The sequence below is a fragment of the Trichogramma pretiosum genome, unplaced genomic scaffold (genome assembly GCF_000599845.2).
Source record: "Trichogramma pretiosum strain Unisexual culture from Peru unplaced genomic scaffold, Tpre_2.0 scaffold33, whole genome shotgun sequence".
Classification (NCBI taxonomy): Eukaryota; Metazoa; Arthropoda; class Insecta; order Hymenoptera; family Trichogrammatidae; genus Trichogramma; species Trichogramma pretiosum.
The window spans coordinates 624,939-646,756 of NW_019641610.1; the positions used below are offsets into that span (position 1 = coordinate 624,939).

A 21,818-nucleotide genomic window follows, 5' to 3' on the forward strand; every position below is an offset into this window, starting at 1 on the left:
TTGAATGAGCACGAATGTGTGAATATACGTGTGCCGCAGTGTGTGTGTGTGTGTGCTTCAAACTTACTCTCTAATATGTGGGAAAAAGAGAAAGAGGCAAAAAAAGAGAACAAGTTAACTTAGCGCGTTTTACTTTGCTAAATCTATGTATTCGTATGTATATAAGCTTGCGCTTGTTTTGCGCTCGGGTAAACTTATGAATAGGCGCGGGTGAGCGCTTCCGCCCAAGGAAGGATGCGAGCAATTTTTAGTGACTACATATTTTATATGCGCACACATAGCCACACTCATTTATTAAAAAAAAAAAAAAAGTAAACACATGCACACACATATACTCGCACAGTTTTACTTTTTTTTTTAAACCTACGATAGCAACGTTTTTCTGTCACGCGAAAAGTCGTGTTTTTAATATTGCTATTATTATTTTTTGAATTTATTTCTGACGAGGGTATTGGCTGGAACATTAAAACGAACAACGTTCAACTGGCCAACGCGTTATAATTATTCAGAATACTGTTTTTCGCGTTAATCAAGCGTATCGATAAAATCAAATTTTTAATTTGAATAAAATTTCGACTATCGTAACAAGTTATGTAAAATATTTTTGTGTGTAAAGTAGTGCACAATTTGTAGTTGGAATCAATTGTGAGAAGTCATTAAAAGATATATGAAATCGTTTCGAATACTATAATGATAAAAATATGAATGACAGTGTTTTAGATTCTTGGCACGTTTCAAGCGTATGCTTTTGCGTATCGAGGTTAGACGTTAAAAAAAAGAATACGTCGTTTTAAAATATTTAAATGTTATTTCATTTCATTTTTCGTTGCATTATTTCAAATATTTTTTATAAAGTTGTTTTTAGTATATAATTTTTAGGAATAATTAATGTACTCCACACACTTAATTAAAAATGCTGACAACAAACGATAGTTGTCTCTACCATTTATACTTACTAATGGAAATATCAATTCAAATATGACTTTTATCAAAAGTAAAATCATTTTAATGAATTAAAATCATGACGGTTTCATCAATTTGGGATCAAATATTGAACTGAAAATGTCAAACGTATACGTTTTCGAAGAGACGTTTTATCATCGTGCGCAAGCATCATTTGATTTACAAATACTGCAATCAATCAATTTTAAGCTAACGACCAAATAAAAAGTGTGAAATTTAAATAATAAAATAGTACTTGAAAAAAATGCATTAAACTAATTATTAGAAAATACAGAAGATTATAATAAATTTTTAAAAAGAATTCTATTCATTTTTGTAAAATGAGCAGGAAAAGTTAAAATTTTTTTATTCTTAATGTTTACATTAAAATAATAACCATTTCTTTATTAATCCGTAAAATATTTCAAATATTCAATTCATTCTTTCGTAAAAAAGAAAGATTATTCTCGAATAAAAAGCAAGAATCTTCTCTCCGAACGAGAAAAGTAAAAAGACAGACGAAGGCAAAGTCCGAAGAAACGAGTTTCCAACGTTGAGTGCAAGCGAAATAGAAGCTACATACTGCTTCTACTACTACTACTACTACTACTACTACTACTACTACTACTACTACTACAACTAATACTACTACTACTAATACTACTACTACTAATAGAGTTCGCTGGTTCTGGTGTAGGATAAAGATTCACACATAGGTATGTATGTGTGTGCATGTGTACAATGTACATATAGCGTCGCGAATCTGGCTCTGTTTCTGTGCTATACTGTATGCACGTGCAACTTCCTGCAGAGAGAAGATAAATGTATATGTGCAGCTTTACAATATATATTTATTCGTGAGTATATGTCAGTGGTTTGCTTCTGATTATAATTAAAGCTATATGGACATGTTAAATAGCTTTTTTATGAACGCGATCATTTGATCAATCTTAGTATCAGAAAAATTGGAAGTATAGTTTTAATAAAATTAGGACATTATGTAACTAATATTAATTTTATTGCTTTTAATGGATAAATAAGATTTTGCACATCAAAGATACTTGAAATAAAATAAATTTTTCTTTAATTTGCTCAATTTAAATAACGTTTGGTTTATTAAGTTTCAAGTTTATTTGATTAAAAAATACCTCATAAATTGTTAATAGTATTTTTTTCTGCGTCAATAAAAAATTTTGTTTTTCGCTAGATAACACGATCACGATATTAACATCATAAATTTAAATTTAAATTTGTTGATATACTTTTCCAATTACACGTGTTTTATATGTCTTTGTATTTTGTTTTCTGTGTGATAACATTTTTTCAAAGGAATACATTAAAAACTCTTGAAACTTTAAACTAACTTATTTGTATGGTATTCAATTTGCAGATAAGAAATAATAATGACGATATATAATCGTATCTACTTTTGTGCATGCTCAAGTTTATGAGTAACTCATGATAATTTTTATAATGTAAGAAATGCCTGTTTGGTATTGAATACTTTTCAAAAAATGAATATATTTGATTATCATGAGGGTGAAAAAATTTCATTAATTACAATAATTTCAAGTGAGCTTGTAATATGTATCAAACAAAAAGTTTAATTTTAGATTTCTTCGCGTAAACTACAAAGCAATTTTAACACATTAGTATTTTAAAAATAAAATAAAGCACAAGAAAAGAAAAAGACTATGAAAGAAAACGACAATTTTTAAGAAGAATTTTTAGATATTTAATTAAACCAGAACGCCACGTAAACTTAGTGAGAACAAGTAATCATTATTAGTATGACTCACGAACATGGTTAAATATACACGTAAACACGATCACATCGCGTTATCGATTTTACCTTTCGTACATGTATTTATTTTAAATTTGAGTATTATTGCAAACAATGTACATTTATAGAGCTGAAATATAAAGTATGATAAGTTTATATAATAGACCAATTGCAATTGTTGGCACGATCTCAAAAATCATTAATTATCACTAATTAATTAATTTTGATTTTCGTTAATTCATGCACTCGATTTCTTTCAATATTACATTTTATCGCGTTAGAGTAGTTAGACTATTATTGTTGTCATTGTCCCGCGAGCGGCAGCTTTTTCTTTTTGTCGAACTACGCGCGAGTGTATATAATATTTGTGCTTGGGAGAACGTGCGTGTGTGCAAAAAGAGCTCACGGAGACAAAGAAGCGCATATTACTCTTGGTAATAGAATGAGAACTCGTCACATCCCGCAGCTACACAGTGTATGTATACATGTAGATATTCCACGTATACAGCAGAATTTTATTTCTTCTCTTTTTTTCGCCGTCGACACAAGCGAGTAGTGGAAAACTGCGCAGTATCAAACAAAACTGCACTGATATTAAATATACACGAGTAAATGCTCGTCACTTATAAATTTTCATTAGTACCTTTGTAGGTATCTTCTTTGATTTTGCCGTTGTTTAGTCATGCTATGAATCAAAATTTGACATTTTTTTAGATTTTGTAACTAACATTTTCTATAAAATTATCTGGAAATGTTATTTTCTTAATAATTTTGATTCAAAATCATTCATTAAAAGAGGCACCTTTGAATCTCAAGTAAACCTAATAAATAAATGTCACGTAATGACTAAGGCGTGGCGTACATGATTCAATTAACAATATCTTTAAGTATGATTTTTATTCTAAAATATCAAACATTTTATATCACACTTGAAGATGTGTTATAGACGTTATAAATCAATTATTTATATCAATTTTTTTTCTAAGGAATTTAACTATGAATGTAATATCAAATTTTTCGCATATGAAAATTCAGGTACGTATAAATGCAGAGAACTAAAATTTATGTTTAAATCTATATTTAAATATTATTGAACAGAAGCTGATATATGTAAAATTTTAACGATAAGATCGTGGGTTATATATAATAAATGATAATCTACTATATGACGAACATTAATTCAATATACGAGTACACGACAAGTGTAATATTTCGCCGTCTCCAATTACATCACATATGGCTCTTCCGTTGGCTGCCTTTATATACATATTCTATAAAGCAACACATATTCTTGTGCGACGCTCAGTCTAGTCTAAGCCATATAATTTTTTGTCATTTCATTGCAAATAATCATGTCATGTATAGATCAGTAAAATTTAAATAAAGGCTAAGTATTTTATTATTAACTAATAAATAATTGTATCAACTGTATAAATAAAATGAGTCAAATTAATTTATTAATAATATTATTTTATCAATTGATTCGAGTTAAATACATTTCAAGAAAAATTTAGCAACGATTATCAAATAAAATGACGTTTAAAAATGATAACAATCAATCATCGGTAATAATCATTTTCTAATAAAAATATATATTTATTTGAAAAATAGGGAAAATGAACGAGAAAAAACCTCAAAAAGCCTCATGTGCCTTGCTTATCGATTCACACACTCGAGCGGGCTCTCCCTTATACTCGTATACATAAGTATTCAAGTAGTTGTATACATGTGCGTATGTGTGTATGTGCGCGAGCATAACACACGACAACGCTTGCAAGTTTTGTTTCTCCTCTCTTTCTCTTGCTTATATGTGCTTGCTCTGTGTGGGCTTCCTCTCCTCAACCCTCTCTTTGGCCTCCTACTTCTCCTGTCTCCCTTCTTCTTCATCACTCTTAGACTCGAGGAACTGTGCGCTCTACACAACCGGAAAATTATAGAAGTTTGTGTCTGTATATATATTTGTGTGTGCATGTGTGCGCCAGAGTAAGTATGACTATATTCAAATACTAACCTTTTGAATAAAAATGTATATTAGTGAACACTAGATCTCTTTTTCTGAGCTATGTATGAGTGTGCTACGTATATATTATTTCTCATGATGAATGAAAGATAAACTAGACCATGGACGGTTACTGAATAAAAGCTAATTTCTATTCATGAAATGTAATATTTTAAAATAAAAATAATTTTTTCTTTTTTTATATCATTGGTTTTTAGACCGATTATTTTAATTGTGAATTTGGGTTGGTAATTACCCAACAAATCAATCTATCGATTTTATGTGTGATAAGGTCAATAGATACGTCAATTTGAAAAGAAAATACTTTATGCTATGAATATCGATCTTTGACCTAATCTTTATTTCATGATAATGATCAATGAATCATTTTGAACTTTTTTATAAATAACCGTTTGAATCGGTGCATAAGTGATTAAATACAAGTGCAACACTCGAATAATGGAAATCACGATAACAATTTGATTTCTATGTCAACAAAAGAAGAAAACAAACTAAAAACATTATGTAAAATAAAAAACTTGTATTCTAGTGAAAAACATCGTGAAGCGATAAAAAATGCTACGACTAATTTAGAAACAGTGGATTTAACGAAGAAACTTTAAGCAAAGTTAATAATATAGAAAAAAAGGAAATAAAATCTGAAAATGCCATTCAGTTCACAATGCCAATGGCGTCATTTAACAGCACACGACCTTATAAGCAAGCGCAGAACACTAACTTTAATGTACTTATAATTTACACGCGCACACTTGTATACCTGGCGCATATACACCGATTAACATGTACAATACGCGAAGAATAACATACGCATGTATAGCATCATCATATAACCGTCGACGTCGTCTTCGTTGCAATAATAATAACAATCAATAATGAAAAAAATGCTAACAATTTTCCACGCGCTCGTTTAACTTGACATTTTGCTAAAACGACCAAAGTCAGAATGAGCGAGCGAGAGCGTCCGAAGGTGGGGGTGCTGATATTCGTGTTAAATCGGTTTAAGGCACGTCTATAAATACAGAGCGCCGCCGGGGACACGTACATGTACAACAGTTACACACGCACATACACGTTCGCATACATAGTCAAGTTAAACACGTGTGTGCGTGCATATGTATATATATGAATTTGCAACGAAGACAGCGCTATATGTGAGAGCCACATTGGAGAGCAATATAGAATATGTATTCGAATACGCTATACACACTTGCTCAGGTTTGCTCACGCACACATATATGTATATATATGTATATATTTGTAGATATATGTTATTATACATTTTATACTATGAGAGCTGCACGAGAACTGGAATATATTGGGAATTCCGCTACGCGCACACTCGAGCATGGACGCGCATATAAGAGCACGAGTGCGAAAGAGACGGTAGCAATCCAAAGAGAGTCGAGAGAGGGAGGATGTTTGAATGGCGAAAGGCTGCTACAGCGAGAGAGAGAGAGAGAGAGAGAGAGATGAGCTCCTATTCGCCTGAGTTTGAAGTTTTCGGAGGATTATACTCCTGTGCGAGTGCGCAGCAGTCGAGGATTTTTATGATTATGCCAAAAAAAAACAAGAACTTCAATTCCCTGAGAAAGAGAAAGAGAGAGCTCAATTGTCTATAGATGCACGTCCGCATATTACGAGCTGTTTCTTTTTGTTTTCTCCTAAAGTCATAAATGGATTAAATAAAGACAATGAATTCAACTCTTTGTGATAATAAAAAGCGGATATAATACATCGCAGAGTTTCATTTGTTAACATGACAAATGTTGCACCTTTGATGAATTTAATGAATAAAACCTCGATTTTCAGAGTTATTACATGCTTGATTACATAACTCTTCATAAAATGAGTTTTCGTGATAAAATATTTACGAGGCTAGAGTTGCTATATGTGCAGTAGCTGCTCTGCACTGCTGCTGCAGTCGAACTGCAGCGTCGAGCTCGAAAACCGATAGTTTGAAAAGTCAATCGAAAGAAATCGAAAGAGAAAAAGTTACGGAAAATATACATTTAATTAATAACACTCAACTTGATAATTGGATAATTATGCAATGCATGCGCCTCAATATGAATTTTTAATTCAATCGAATTTATAATTAGTTGCATAAAATTGCCAACTGCGAGAGAACGTAGTCTGTATTCGTGCTCCTCACGGTATCGATCGCCAAAACTTGGTCTTACGTTATTCGCACAAGTATTATACACATATACGTATTCACATACTTGAAGGCAGTTAAATTCTAGAGAAAAAAACTTCCGTTAGAAATTGAGTTGGGATGAAAAGCAGTTCTTGACTGCCTAAAACGACAACGTCTCTCTATATTATAGGCAGATGCCTCGCAAAGCCATTTCTCCAATTCTCGAACAGTGTCAATTACACATCGCTCTTTAATGACGAATCGACCGCAGCGCGAGCCCACCGAGGAGCAAACCTTTTCCCTCGACAATTTTTCCAACTATATAAATAACTCTCGCTGTATGCATATACCCTAAAAGTGTTTGGTCGTTTCGCACATACACAATATAAGGTGCGTTCAATTCTGCAACAGCTCAAAATTTACAAACAGCGAAGTAGGGACTCAGCCTATGCCAGACTGTTTACTATTGTTATTATTGTGACTTACTTTAAAATAGGGGTGACCCTTTCTACAGTGTTATTTACATTTTGAGATGTCGCCGAATTAAACGCCATGTATGCTGAAGCGTGTACCCACAGACAGGCACATGCATCCGCCCCCTGCGTTCGAAATGAGAAACAGGAGTCGAGTACTTATATGCTGCACCCGGTGTTGTGCTGCTGATGTGCTATATTAGTGCAAGCCTGTATATATCTACATATATTCCACATTATGTGTGTGCACCACTCAATACAACTTTTATAAAAGTATAGAGATATGTATAAGAGCTCGCGCAAGCACACACACACGCATAAAACGTGCGACAAGTAAAAACGAGAGGTAGCGATTCCGTGTATGGGGTGAAAAAGTGAAAGGCACGCGCTTATGGCGAAAACAATACTATACCAACTCGGGCACGCATACTTGTGCGAAAACGGCAAACCACGCACGCGTGCATACACACGTACAAACTCCGATAATAGCGTTCGAGAGATGTCGCAGATGCGCCGAGACCCTGTGAGGTATGATGAATACAGCACACATAGAAAATCCTGTCCACAAGACCAATTTTTTCTTTCTCCTCATTTTTTCTTCTTTTTTTTCTCGCAATATACATTAGAGCAAAATCGATGAGAATCCACGACAAGTTCGCTAGCAATCTGGGCGTAACAATATCAAACCTGAGTAGCGATTGAGAAATCCCGAACGGATTGATTTTATTTTTAGAGGGCATTGATTTTACGATGTGACGAAACAATTTACGCGACTTATACACAACGCATATATATTCAAGTTCACGCACGTATACACGCACGAGCTCGCGATGCAACAATAATAGCGATATTATTCTCTTGAAACATTTTATACACATTTATTATTATCAATTACATAACCTTGCCGCCGTAATGCCATGCCATCGATGATGATTTTGACTTTTGTACATATTGTTATTATTCCTTATAATTGCAAAATTGTACATATTTTAATGAGCAATTCAACGTGACCAATAATTTATTGAAAATCGTGTGACGTTCTGAACAATGCCAATAATCAGATTAAGGCTGATTATCAAGTTATAGACAACAAAATAGTATAAAATTCTTTTCGAGTGTGACGATTGTTTCAGTTGAATGAGCCAAACTTCAAAGGGTAGAATCGAAATATTTTATGAATTTTATTAAAAGGCTAAAAGAAAATAAAAATGAAGAGTAGTTTTGAGGTCAAATCGGTGAAGTGATTAAGATCGACCGTAATATACGCAGCAAGCGCACTACTTGGCTGTTTTTAGATTAAAACACACATGCTTTCCGCACACGCAAACCGCAAGATGTATCGATTCGTAATGCAAATGCCGGGAAAAGAACAATTTTTTTCTCAAAAGAATTTTTGGAACGAAGCTTATAATATGTTCACACTAATTATAAAACAGTCATATTAGAATGCGCACGTTTGCTATATGAAAAATCTTAATTGAACGATAAAAGTCGTTTCTAGAACGTTAAATAGAAAGTTTTTAAAAGAAAATTTTTCATGTGTTTTCTATGCTTTTTCCTTTGACTGTTACTCTTGCTGCTGCAAACTCTATAAGGTAAAATAATTTTTTGTGCGTGTGTGTGCACATACGCTTGCGCATGTGTATAAGAGCGAGCGAACGAATGGTAAGAAAAAAAAGAAATTAAACATCTCCTTACAGAAAGTATTGGAGAGACGGAGAAGGAATAAAAATGCGAGTTTAAATCAAGCTAAAAAAGTCGGAAAGAATTTCCAAGCAACGACTTTAAATACACCAAACAAAAAGATTTAGAGATTTTACGAGCAGCGGCAAAAAAGTGGGTACATAAGGAAAGATAGTTGTCAAGCGCAAGACAAATCAAAATTGAAATTTCTTGAGTCATTAATAGAGAAAAAATGTTTGTAGTCGATAAAATATTGAAAAATACTTGACACTTATTTTCAGGCAAAAAATCATAATTTTATAAATGAAAACAACTGCGTCATAAGTTGTAGTTTCGTTTTCTAATTTATAAACAAATCCAATCCATCAATGAAAACTTTACAAAAGGTTACACATTTTCAATGTTCCTAGTTTTAAATGTAAACTGATATCATAAGTAATTTTCGGCTGAATATTCATACGAATACTCATTCATAAGTTTATCTTCAGCTTAAAAACAGTGTATTATCAGGCATAAGCTTTTCAACGCGCGTGTGTGTATATGATTGCTTGCAAACGAATTACGCAATCAGATGAGACAATTAAACGGTATAATACCAACGTGAGAAAGAACGATGAGCTGCTCTTGTAACTATAAATCATTGTTTACCTTGGAGATTTTTACTTGAAATTGTGATTGCAATTGTGTAATGAATCCAAAATGTAATTTACAAAAATACGCTAGAAAAATTGAGCAACGCAGTCGCGCGGAGACGAGTGACAAATAGCGCGGAGCGATAATTTATTCGTGTTATTTTACGCTAACTGATTTTGCCGAGTTCCTTTTTTTCCATTTTCTATTTTATTCTATTCGAGTGCAGCAATGATGTATTCTTGCGAGACGTCACAAAAGTGAATGGCAAATACTTCAGTAATTGCATTCTCACGAGACATCAAAAAATTACGATGTCTAAAATGATGGAGGTGAAAAAAAAGGTCGAAGAAAAATTTTCGAAAAAAGACGTCGAATCATTTTCAATTAAAACAATGACATTGGTTTTTCCTTCTTTGTTCAGCAAAAAAAAAAAAATTTATCCCGATAATCTTTTTTGAGTAACTCGAGCGATACTACAGTAATATTGTAAGGAAAAGATAACTTTTATGATAAAAAAATCTCGAAATGGCAAACTACAAAATCGACTAGAACGCGTATATAGAGTGGGAGAGTAGATGAGAGAAAAAGAAAGAAAAAGCGGTATAATAATATACAAAGAGACAGAGAAAGAGAAAGAGAAGGAGAAGACAGATATCGATAAAATACAATCGTGAGCATTTCAATGGCACTGTCTTGCACACACGTACACAGACACATACACCCACATTCACATGTAAACGTATACGTATACACAAAGCTGCACACGCGCGCATGACGCTATATGGATGCGATCAAGCCCTCCTTAGCCAACTTTGAATACGCGTATGTGTGTGTATAAACACATACTTGCACAGACACACGGACGTATACCCCACCGCTCGTCAGTCGTCACCTACTCTAATGCACGTTAATGCTTCTCGTGAGTAAGAAGGAGAGGGGAGGAGACGGTGTCAGCGCTCTTATGCGCAAGAAGAATCAGCGTGATTAAATTTTATAGGTGTGAGAGAGATAAAAAAGAAGGTCGATTTAAATGTTTCAAAGCCCGTTAAAAGTTGAGTGAATTTTTTTCTTTTTCGCAAATTCAACTCTACCCTAGTCCCTCGACGGATCAAATTACGATGAATTTTTCATGCTTTACGATTAGCAATTAAATAATTCATCTCGTCATCATTGGGAGTAAAAACGCTTTTGCTGTGCACGCACGGAAATGCGCGCATACTATATCGTCGTAGCGGTTTATTTACATTATCGAGGCAACATCGGTCCAGAGCGAATGAGAGAGAAAAAGAGCACGTTATAATCAATAAATCATCGCATTCCAAAAAGGCTCACGGTCATTTTTGTCAAATAGCAGATGTAGACATGAAATTCGATACTGCGCCATCTATACCTTATTCCAATATTTTTTCCAGCCTACGTTGCGACACAGCGTTTTCATGTTTCACATCGACGGTATTATAAAAATAACATCGTTCAACAGATAACCGCAAGTACGAAAACTAATTTTCATTTGTTTACCTTAATAAGGATGTAAATTAAAAAAAAAAAAATATCTGTATAAATTCTCATCTTAATTAAAAATGAGTTATCCCGATTCCGCATGCAACAAAACAGTTGTAAATATTATTCATTCTTAGGCTATCGCACGAATCGAAAGAGGCGAAAGCGACGAGCTGCGATCGTATCGCAAACACAGCACATTCACTTACACAGACACATACACGAAAAAGTCCGTACTTTGATTATTTCCTGACGCGTTGAAATAATAGATATTTATTTTTATCCGAGTGAAGAATCGATAAATATTCTCTCGCTGGCTGGTCTCGTGGCACCTCTTTTTTTCTTTTTTCTTCTTCTTTTCATCAACATTTATATACAAAGCGTCAAATAAAAAGTCCGCATTGGACAGGAAACGAGGCCTGGCTTTTGAATAATTATTATTATTGAAAGTTTTATGTACGAGTGCAAAGTCGAGATAATATCGAGATGCATAAGCCAGCGAGTAAGTAGCTCATCATTCGCTTTGGATTATAAATACATTTTAGATTTAATGCGCCGCGCTCGTCAATATGATTATGATTATTAACGTCGGTGTGCTGCTGCCGCTGCCGTTGCTGTTATATAGCATGCCGAGTCGCGCGCGAGAGACAAATATATAGCTATTATACAGACTTGGCCGAGTCAACAAACAGTCAGTTCATTTTCTCTTTTTTATTCTCTTTTCCTACATAGGATGTCGCACACATACAGTATATATAATAAACTCTTTTTGTGAAAACACGAGGCGAATGTGTACGCATAATATACATGTGTGTGCACAGCATCTTCAGATGCAAGTGCTTCGCTGCTCACACGTGGATAAATAAATGTTAAATTTGCTCGATTACAAGCGTTGCAGGTGTGTCGTTTTTTTAACCGAGCGCAGTGCCAAATTTTTCGTTTCGAACAAATGAAAAATAGCCGGAATAACGAAGTATAATGACCAGTAGACAGAGCAAAAAAGGCAGCGTACGAGCTCGCGAGCGCGATGTAAATGAAAATCAAGCTCCTCGTGCCGTATATATACATTAAAACAAATAACCGTCCATCAGGCAAAATATATATTATGTGCGTACATACGTACGCAGGCATGCCGGGCGAGTGTCGAAGCCTGGGAGGGGGACAATAAAGAAAAGCGTGCGTATCCTTTCCCAATGTAATTCCAGATATGTATACACTCACACTAACGCGCAGCCGAGCGTAGCACCGTATACACACATGCATAGCAGATTTATATATATATGTATATACATGAACGTGCTCGACGACGACGGCGGACTTGAGGTGGTGCGGTAAAGGCAGTGAGTTGAGCGAGCGTTAAGGGGAAAGTGCGGGGAGGGGTTGCGGGAGCAGCCGAGTTGCGAGGGAGACACAAACACGAACACGAGTTTGACTCGAGCGCGCGCGCGCACACACACACACACACACACACAGACGATGGCGTGTATGTACGGCTACGGGCTGGCATGCACTCTATAGCACATGAACGTGCTCTCGGGTATGTCTATATGAGCCCGAACTCGAGAGAGTTGGGGCTTGATTTAATCACGAGTAAGAGAGAGCATTATTTTCTTGTCGAGGCTTTTCCGTTTTTGGTTTTAGCTAATTTTCTTCACTTCTCTTTTTTCTTCTTCACATTTTCTAACGTAATAATCAAAACTATGACAACTTTTAGCACTATTATGTACAGATCAAATGTTTTTATATTAAGATGATTTGACTCGATGCCACCAGCATCGTTCTTGGCTGCTGTATACATTTTTTTCGTGAAATCTAAGCCCATAAATGAAAAGGGATGAATTAAAATCTCTCGGTATATTCTCATTAAAATAATGAGGTGCCTTTTTAACCACAGCATTTATCGTTTACGTTTTGGTACTTTATGAAAAAACACACGTATAACATAAACGATGATTTCGTGTAAAAATATTTTCATGTTCCGAAACAAACTAGTTTTTTAAATTTTATTATTATTTTTTTTTTTAATGAAAATCGAGAATATTACTATACTAGTGAATAAAATTCAGATTAACACTCGTGTACAGTTGAGTTGGGTGCACGACCAAGCCAAGGTAAAGTATGTACATCGAGATTTTATACGATATGTATATCTGCCGGAGAACAATAAGTATTCCGTTGGATTTCTTTACTAACGGTATAAATTTTTGAGTCAAGAAATGAAATTAAATCATTACGTATAGACATTTTTCGACTGTAAGTTCACCAAAAATCGCGTGGCAAAATTTTTATATGCCTCATAATGAAATAATATTAATCAATTCTAAATTATTACGCTATATTCGAAAATAGCTCTGATGCGCGTTTGTGCACAAATCGCGAGAGATTTGTAGAGCGGAAAGTTAATCCGAAAACGTTAAAACTTTGTTTTGTCAGAAAACAATAAAAAGGGAATATATATCGCAACAACGCGAGGGATAGGCTGTTAAAAGTCGATAAAGCACTTTTATTTTCGTATCTATGTGGCGTACACGCCAGTCGGCCTGCCACGCTACGTACAAAAGCCAGTATACACATACACATATACATAATACACAAGAACACTTAAGCAGCTACGTGCACATTGAGTATTACGTATTTTATCTTTAAAATTGCTTTCAAATTAGAGGCAAAAAAAGATAATCGAATGCAAGAGCTGGATTTTGACTTTCAAGCTAATTATTTGTGGAGTAAATTTTGCGAGAAATAGTGCGTTCTATACGAGTTCGTTTTGTGCGCGCGTACACGCACACACACACACACACATTCGACTGATACGAACTTTGAAATAATATAATAGAGTTGTATAAGCAACAAGTTTAATTAAAGCTTGTTTTCAGAATGCCAGAATGGAAAAAATTAAAGCAAATAGAACGTCAAAAGGCTGCAGCATACGCATACTCAAATCTATAAGCTATTTTTGTTTTCCCTGAAACGAGATAGCTAGAATATTAAAACTTGATATTCGAGAAGTTGGCCGCGTATTTTTTTTTTATTTGACGATTCAAATTAACGATTTTTTCTCCCTCTTCAGCTCTCACGCTTGGATCTATACGACGTAAAAAATTATGTTACAATACACGTTGAAGGCATGAAATAAGGGAATCTTATAAACACGCTCGGGAATATTAATGCGAAAAGATATCATTTGTACTTGGAATATTTCGTATTCCATGAATAATATTACGATAGGTATGCAACCGAATCGAAATCACCAAAATGAAAGTAGTTACGTGTACATGCTATACGCGAAATGATAATTTTACCGTCGACTCTTCTCGCGCATGCAGCAGCACCTACATCGAGTCGTGTATGTGCAGACACACTCACACACGTTGCCACCACCAGCAGTGCATTTGCGCGTTCACATCGTTTCGGAATATTATAAAAGCCATGGAAGCAGCGCGCACACGCGCATACATATTATTCATAAAGCAGTCGATCCAATTTGCCGCTGTGCTACGGCTTTAATTAAAATCAATTACAGTCAGTCTTATCTTGCCTCGAACTTTTCTTCTCTCCCTTCCACGGCCCGTGAGTCGGTGTTATGATTCGTCTCTTAGAAAATGCCACTCTCATTTTCCGAAAATTATCAAACATTTTTCCTTGCATCCATTATGCAGACTCTGACAAAAGTTTTCGACTTGAACCGACGACGAACGGTAAATAATTAAAAAGAAAAAACGGATCATCATTAGAATAAATAATATAAAATTGTGCTATCATCGAGCAATTTTAACGTTTAATTTATCTCCATTCACACTCGGTAATGCGCGAGTGCACATATACATGAGCATAAAAACTCTCGCGCACACGAGTACTCGCACACATACACGCGCGCACACGCCTATACACAGATTTCAAGTGTTGGATATCAAGTTCCAATATCGTTTTCTCTCGCTCCTCTTTCTATCCGTCTCTTTTTCTATTTTTCTATTAGCGCAGCAAGTCGAGCGTAATGCTGCGCAACAAATACACGCGACGACGTATTATTTTATTATTTACCAACAAACGCACTCCTAATATATATAAGACACGTCAGCGATAATAAACGAGCCAAAAATCTCGCCAACTGCGCGCGCTCTGACAGTGCAGCAAAGGAAAAAGCAGCAAAGAGAGACAATAAATACAAATAAAAAAAGAATAACGCAACGTCTTTTTTCAATTTGCACATCGATAAAGAGAAACACGCCAGGCATCTGTATCTGCGCGCGCTCATGTTTTCTTGCACGACTGTTTGACACATGTACTCGGAATCATGAATAGGAAATATAATAAATATATATAAACCGATAGATGCGCGCGAATGCGAATTGCGAGCACGTTCGTAGCAGCTTATTGAGAAGAGGCCAACGACGCTATCCGGTGAAATTGTAAAAGCATATAAAGTTGAAGAAATAAATACTCGGGCCGTGCGCGCGGGATAGGAGGGGGTAGGCTCCGCTGCGAGAGAAATAGCGCGAGTAGGTGGGGGAGAGCGCGAGGGTTAAGGGTCGAGCGGGCGCTTTTGCGCTCCCGTCAGCCGCATTGTAGCATGCCTATACGTATAAACGTATACCGGCTAATAAAGCGTGCGACACTTACCTCTACCCTGTCCATCGCTTAAAATGAGGCTTGTCGAAGAGACGTGTCACGCGCCGGCAGCTTCGTCCATGCGATCATGTATAAACAAACTTTCCTCTTCTTTCCTCCTTCTTTTCTCGTTTTGCTCGACAGATTATTACCAACACATGCATGTACACACTATTACGTATATGTGTGAATACGCGGCTCACTATGCTAGTGTGTATGCGTGTGCGCGTGTGCGTGTAAATATCCGTCGATGTTCTCGGATTGGAGACGAGGATGATGTGTCGCTCGATGGATCGTTGGGGGCTTCGATTATAACTGGCTTGCCATTGCACTTATTTGCACATTATTTGACAGTTATAATTGCACCAGGATCGTCGATGCATTTTCAATAGCACTCACGATTTTTTCTTTTATTTATATTTATTTTTATTTTCCCCATTCAAGGCGGAAACACTCGACGTAAATGCTTTGCTTCATCGACGAGACACAACACACATGCACACAACACTTTAAATGAATAGAAAACAACGATGGCTATAATTAATATGAATTATTAAAATAGCAATAGCAGCCACTACACAACTAGATTTTTATCGAGTGTCGTATTATATCTGAAGCTATTATTATAATTATTGATTAATTTAATTAAAAAGCTCTTGATATTTAATTACACAATTTAGTAAAAATTTATCGAACAAATGCAAATATTTTAAATGGGTTGTACACGTTGATACGAATTGCGAAATTTCTGCAGAAAAAAACACATCGAAATTCGACCTTGTCGAATCATTAACACTGATGCACTGGTTTTTATTATTAATTTTTTATTTTATTTATATTATATTTGATTATATTTTTTTCGCTGCCGTTGCAAAATTTAAAAACTGCCAATTGGATGATCGGCGCCCGCGAGTCGATGCTTCCGAGCACACACGAAACTTTGCACTAAAACTAAACGTGTCTATACGCTTTGTATATAGCTATATACAGGCACGAAGCACATGTAAAGAGCCTAAGCGCGCGCGCAGTGAAAACGGTGCGGTGCGACACACGCGGCTGTCCCATCAAGACTACTTTGTATTTACTCTAATTACGTGACGTCACTATCGGCGGCTGGCAGCAGCAGCAGCAGCAACAACAGCAGCGCGCCACAGTAGAACAGAGAGCGGCAAAATCCCCACCACGAGCGGCTGCGAGTCGTGACGCCGCCGCTCGCTACATGCACACGCACGCACACACCGATGCAGCCTACCACTACCACAGGCTCGCGCACATTCACAGTCACGGGCCCGACGTAGCCCCGCAAGTATGTACGTACGTTTCGCGAAATCTGTCTGCGTGTGTGTCTGTGTATGTGTGCTCTCCGCCGGCTACCACCACTATGGAGTAGCGCCGAGCGCCCGAAACCGGCCGAACTCGAGCGGAAACTCACGGAAAGTCGAATATGATAGGAGAGGGAGCTCTTCATAATATACTCTTTGTAAAAAAAACCAAGAAATAATAATAATAATGAAACGGCCTGCAGAGGGGTCAGGAGGGACGCTCATTCTTTTCTTTGCCACTTTTCTACACAATATTATGCGCTTTGTCTATATTATTATATACACGCTGCGTACATATTTTATATATACACACACACACACACTCGCACACGCACGACGATATACACATGTCGTGCATTCGTCAGCTAAGCAGATAAAGCTGCATCACGTGTGCCAAAGTATATTGTGTACGAGAAATGACTCGTTTTACACCAATTGTTTCGCATAATAGGCAATATGATATTACTACTTATTCGAACTTCTCTGGGCTGCTTTCAAATCGCTCGCCGTTCATCTTTTTTCCCTTCTTTTTTACGCGAATGAGCACTAACGCTCGAGTTTAGAACTCGAGCCATTTATACGATCGCATTAATTGAGCGGAGAAATAGATACGCTCGATTCGCGCAATTTATCAGTTTTCGTAATATTCGTCAAATGATATGTAATATAAATGTAATACCGCATGCCTGCGTGTAACGACAAAAAATATTTCACGAGGTTTTTTGCAAATGAATAAAATTTTATCAATACTCACGTTGCCCTTTATTGAATTATCTAAGATAACTTAAATAATCGACTCAATAGTGAATTCGTCTGTCACGTGTACAGTAATGCTCGTTTATCTGCACAGATCAACCGTGAAACTTACCTAACTGAGATTTTTAAAATTCAACGAGCTCGTAGAGCGATCAAACGTCTACGGAGCGGAACATCGTTGAAAAATCACGCAGCCTATATAATATCTTACGGTACTTTTTTCTTTCGCGCGGCATCTCGTTTTAATCATAGAAAGACCACGAGATATAAATTGTATACACATGCTGCATACAGAATTAAGAGCACTTTGGAAATCAACGACGCAAATTATGTCATCCAAAAACATCTAAAATGTGCATCGTAATGAGTGGGCGAATCAACCAAACCGTCCGCTTTGTTTTTTTTTCATACAATTATACGTCTTGAATAATTATTTTCAATGCTTAAATTGACTCACAGGCGTAACTTCTTTACATCTAAATTGATTCCACTTTGATGGCAAAATTTATTTTTACACGTAGTTCGTTAGATTATTTTTCGTTTGGGACCCTCAATCTGTTTCGTATCGAATATCGATTTTAACGAGTCGAACAACGAGTTATTGATTTGGAGGAGAATCTATACACGTTGTCTTCAATTCGGAAGTCACGGACAATTTTTAATAATACGGATTTACTACCTATCAATCGCGATAAAAACATTCGATTCTCTCGTACGCATTATTTAAGTTAAAATTAGCTCAAATCCAACAAGCATTATGTAAATTTTATAAAATTTTAAAATTTTGAAAAGAACAATTTTTATATACACGAATCAAAAAACTGTGAATACCTTTATTTTTGCCACACAACTTATGACTATAAAAGTTTTTGTAAAAAATGTACCTTTTGATACGACAGAGGTGGGGATTAAGCATAGCTTATGCATATCTCATTTCCTGGAATAATATCACGGAGCTGTAATATGACAATCAAGACGTGAGCTCCAACGCCATCTGCGGAAAAGAAGACAAGCTGGCAAGCGTTTCAAATTTTGCCCGCGAGGCTGCGCTCGCGCACAGCCAACGACTCGCATGATAACGAAATTATCGAGTCGTCGTTGTCTCGTTCAAGTTCTAAATGTTACAGCGATCGGCGATAAGTCAGTTACGGGGTTCTCAGTTTTCAAGATGCATTACATCAACGCTTAATGATTTAAAGACTATAATCTTGTTACACTTCGCGATCGAACATAATGATCGGATCTGTACACAATGGATTAAGGTGCGTAGTAATGATGGTATAGTGATTCAGAAGTTTGTATTTTTTTATCTTTAGATGAAGGTGAGATTAAATTTAATCGTTTTGCATGAGTGGCCATGGTGATAAAATATAAAAATGCAGATTATATCATTTTTTTCAAATCGATTTATTTTTCCTGTACGTAACACCATACAAAGATATACACATTTTGTGTCTTTCGGAAGGTTCGACCTTTTTTTTCATTTATTTATTTTTGGACTAAAAATACAAGGTAGATTCGATCATTATTTAGATCATGCGTCACTCTCATGAAGTTTATCGACCTCTGAATATCCGCAGCAAGAACCGAAGTGTTTTTCTCCGCTAAATTTGACTGCGTCAAATTTTAATGCGATTCTGGCACAATTGAAATAAATTTTCTCAGATCCAAACTGTTGATAAATGCGTCTAATCATTAGACTCGATCTTAAATTCATGTTTGTTCATTGTAATATCGATTATTTCTCTGACGTTATAACGAGTTTTTCGTTCGTTTAAATAGCAACTTTTTCATTATTATAGAAGAATCAGTGCAATATTTGTAGGTTTTAAAGGAATATTGCCAGGTAACATTTTACATTTCATAGAAGCAAAGAATTATGTATTTTTTTTAAAGATACTTAGATTGAAAAAAATGTATTTATTTTTAAAATTATTTTATTCTTTGATTGAACGTAGAATTTCTAAAAAATTCAAAATATTTCAATGAATTTGATAATTAATGATTTTATTAATATTTGTAAATTTAAAGCAAATCACATTTCAGCACGTTCAGAGATTCATTATTTTTTTCAAAATACAACCGTCAAAATTGAGAAGTACCAATTTGCACTTCATCGTTTATCAATATTTGATCTTAATTGACGCAATTATTCATTATATTCGTTAGAGAAGCAATTTGGAATGTTTATGATTTACAATTAATAACGTCGTTGGAGTTGAAGGTAATAACTTTAGGCCTTCGATTTAAATTTATAAAAATCATACTAAGCATATGTTATACTTCTAAATTAGCCTTTGAAATATACAATTGGAACTTCTAAGTGAATTTGGAAGAAAGTATGTACGCCTATTATTTAAATGAATTTATGTTAAAATTCAAACTCATCGCAAAACTAACTTTCTTGCAACAACGTGGTAAATGGATCTTTTTCTGCTTGTAAAAAACAGGTATTCTAATATATAAATGCGAAAAATAACCAATGCGAGATAAATATCACAGTTTGTTGTAAATTTAAAAAAGGTATTTTTATTATTAAAGCCTGGTCATACCAAATGAATTATTCTTTTACTCCTACCACGACTTACTGGGAAACCATTAGTTAATAATGGGAAAAATTAATGTAAACTCACTGCATGTAGGTCTAGTCTTTAGTTCTTATAAGAAAATATAACATTCTAAACTTATCACTTATCCTTCGCGTTTTTCAAGTTTTGATCTTAAAATAATAGTCTTCTATAATACAAGCTTATTTTTAATTTATCTCTAGATTGTATTAAATTACGTAAGAATCTTTTAAGCTACAGTGCATTATCATACAAGATTGGAATTTATTTTTGGAATTTTCTTTCACATGAATGAGTGCTTTGACATAAAACAACGTGTATCATCTTTAATTAACAATCGATTGAACAAAATAAATATGTTCAACTTCTATGCTAAAGTTTTTTTTCTTAAAATACTTTTTGCACTTGCATTGAACCTCTTTTTTCCTTATGATTTAGAAATTAAAGATAAATTACTAACTGATTATAATATAAAGCTTCATAGCCTTGCAATATTTTGTTTTTATTTTTATGAGACATTAATCATTTATCATAAGTGCTTTTACTTATATATATGTGTCTCACACTATTTTTTTAAATATAATTTGAATTTTTTCGAATCATACATGTCAAAAATAATTTTCTTATTCACTCGAGGTACTTTACTCCTACAGAGTTCCTAAAAACTCGACTGTATGTTAAATAGCTATTTTAAAGATAGTAAAAATTGTTGGAATCCTCTCGCTCAGTTTTATCTGTTTCATAAAATTTTGCTCCATTATCATGTCTTCTACAAATTTCAGCCATATTAGATTGATATTTTTCTAATTGTGTAAAAGTTTAGTACCATACAATCTCTTACAAAAATTTTTCAAATTCTCATTTTTCATAATTTACTGTTAACAATTCTTCCAGAGAAAATTGATTGACGAATCAGGTTTTAAAATGTTGGTAATCCGTTTATTTCCTAACACCATCGTTTCACTTTCTGCACGCTTCATTATGAATACGCGGATAATCACAGTATTTGTGTTAATTTTAAAGTCTTTTTATGACTCTACTGAAATTTATATAATATTTCACGGAGGTTCTTCATTGAGCTCTTAATTTGAATATCTTATCACTAAAATTTCTTCTTTTTTTTAATTTTGGAAAATAACTCAGCTGGTATGAGTATGACAACTATTTTTTATTGATTTGAAAAAAATACGAAATGCCAAGGTCAATTTTTTTAGTGAATCAATTTAAAAGATTCAGCTATAGAAAGCGGATTTATATCTTATAAAAATAGCTTAATCGTTTAGTGATAATAAGATTATAGATACTTGATTTGAACGATAATCCCAAACTTGTCCATAAAATAATCGGTACTTAGCACCGTATATCGAGATTTTATGTATAAAATCAAATCTATT

The 21,818-nt window shown here is 34.7% G+C and overlaps 1 protein-coding gene across 1 annotated transcript in view; it reads right to left on the reverse strand.

The window, feature by feature from the left end:
• The window catches only part of LOC106648982 (flocculation protein FLO11-like), a 123,316-nt gene extending 106,460 nt beyond the window's left edge, over window positions 1–16,856 (reverse strand). Inside the window, exon 1 of the mRNA XM_014366223.2 lies at window positions 15,792–16,856. Within this exon, the coding sequence (XP_014221709.1) occupies window positions 15,792–15,806 (15 nt within the window). The 5' untranslated portion in view covers window positions 15,807–16,856. The remainder of the gene's footprint in view (window positions 1–15,791) is intronic.
• Window positions 16,857–21,818: the final 4,962 nt, after the last annotated feature.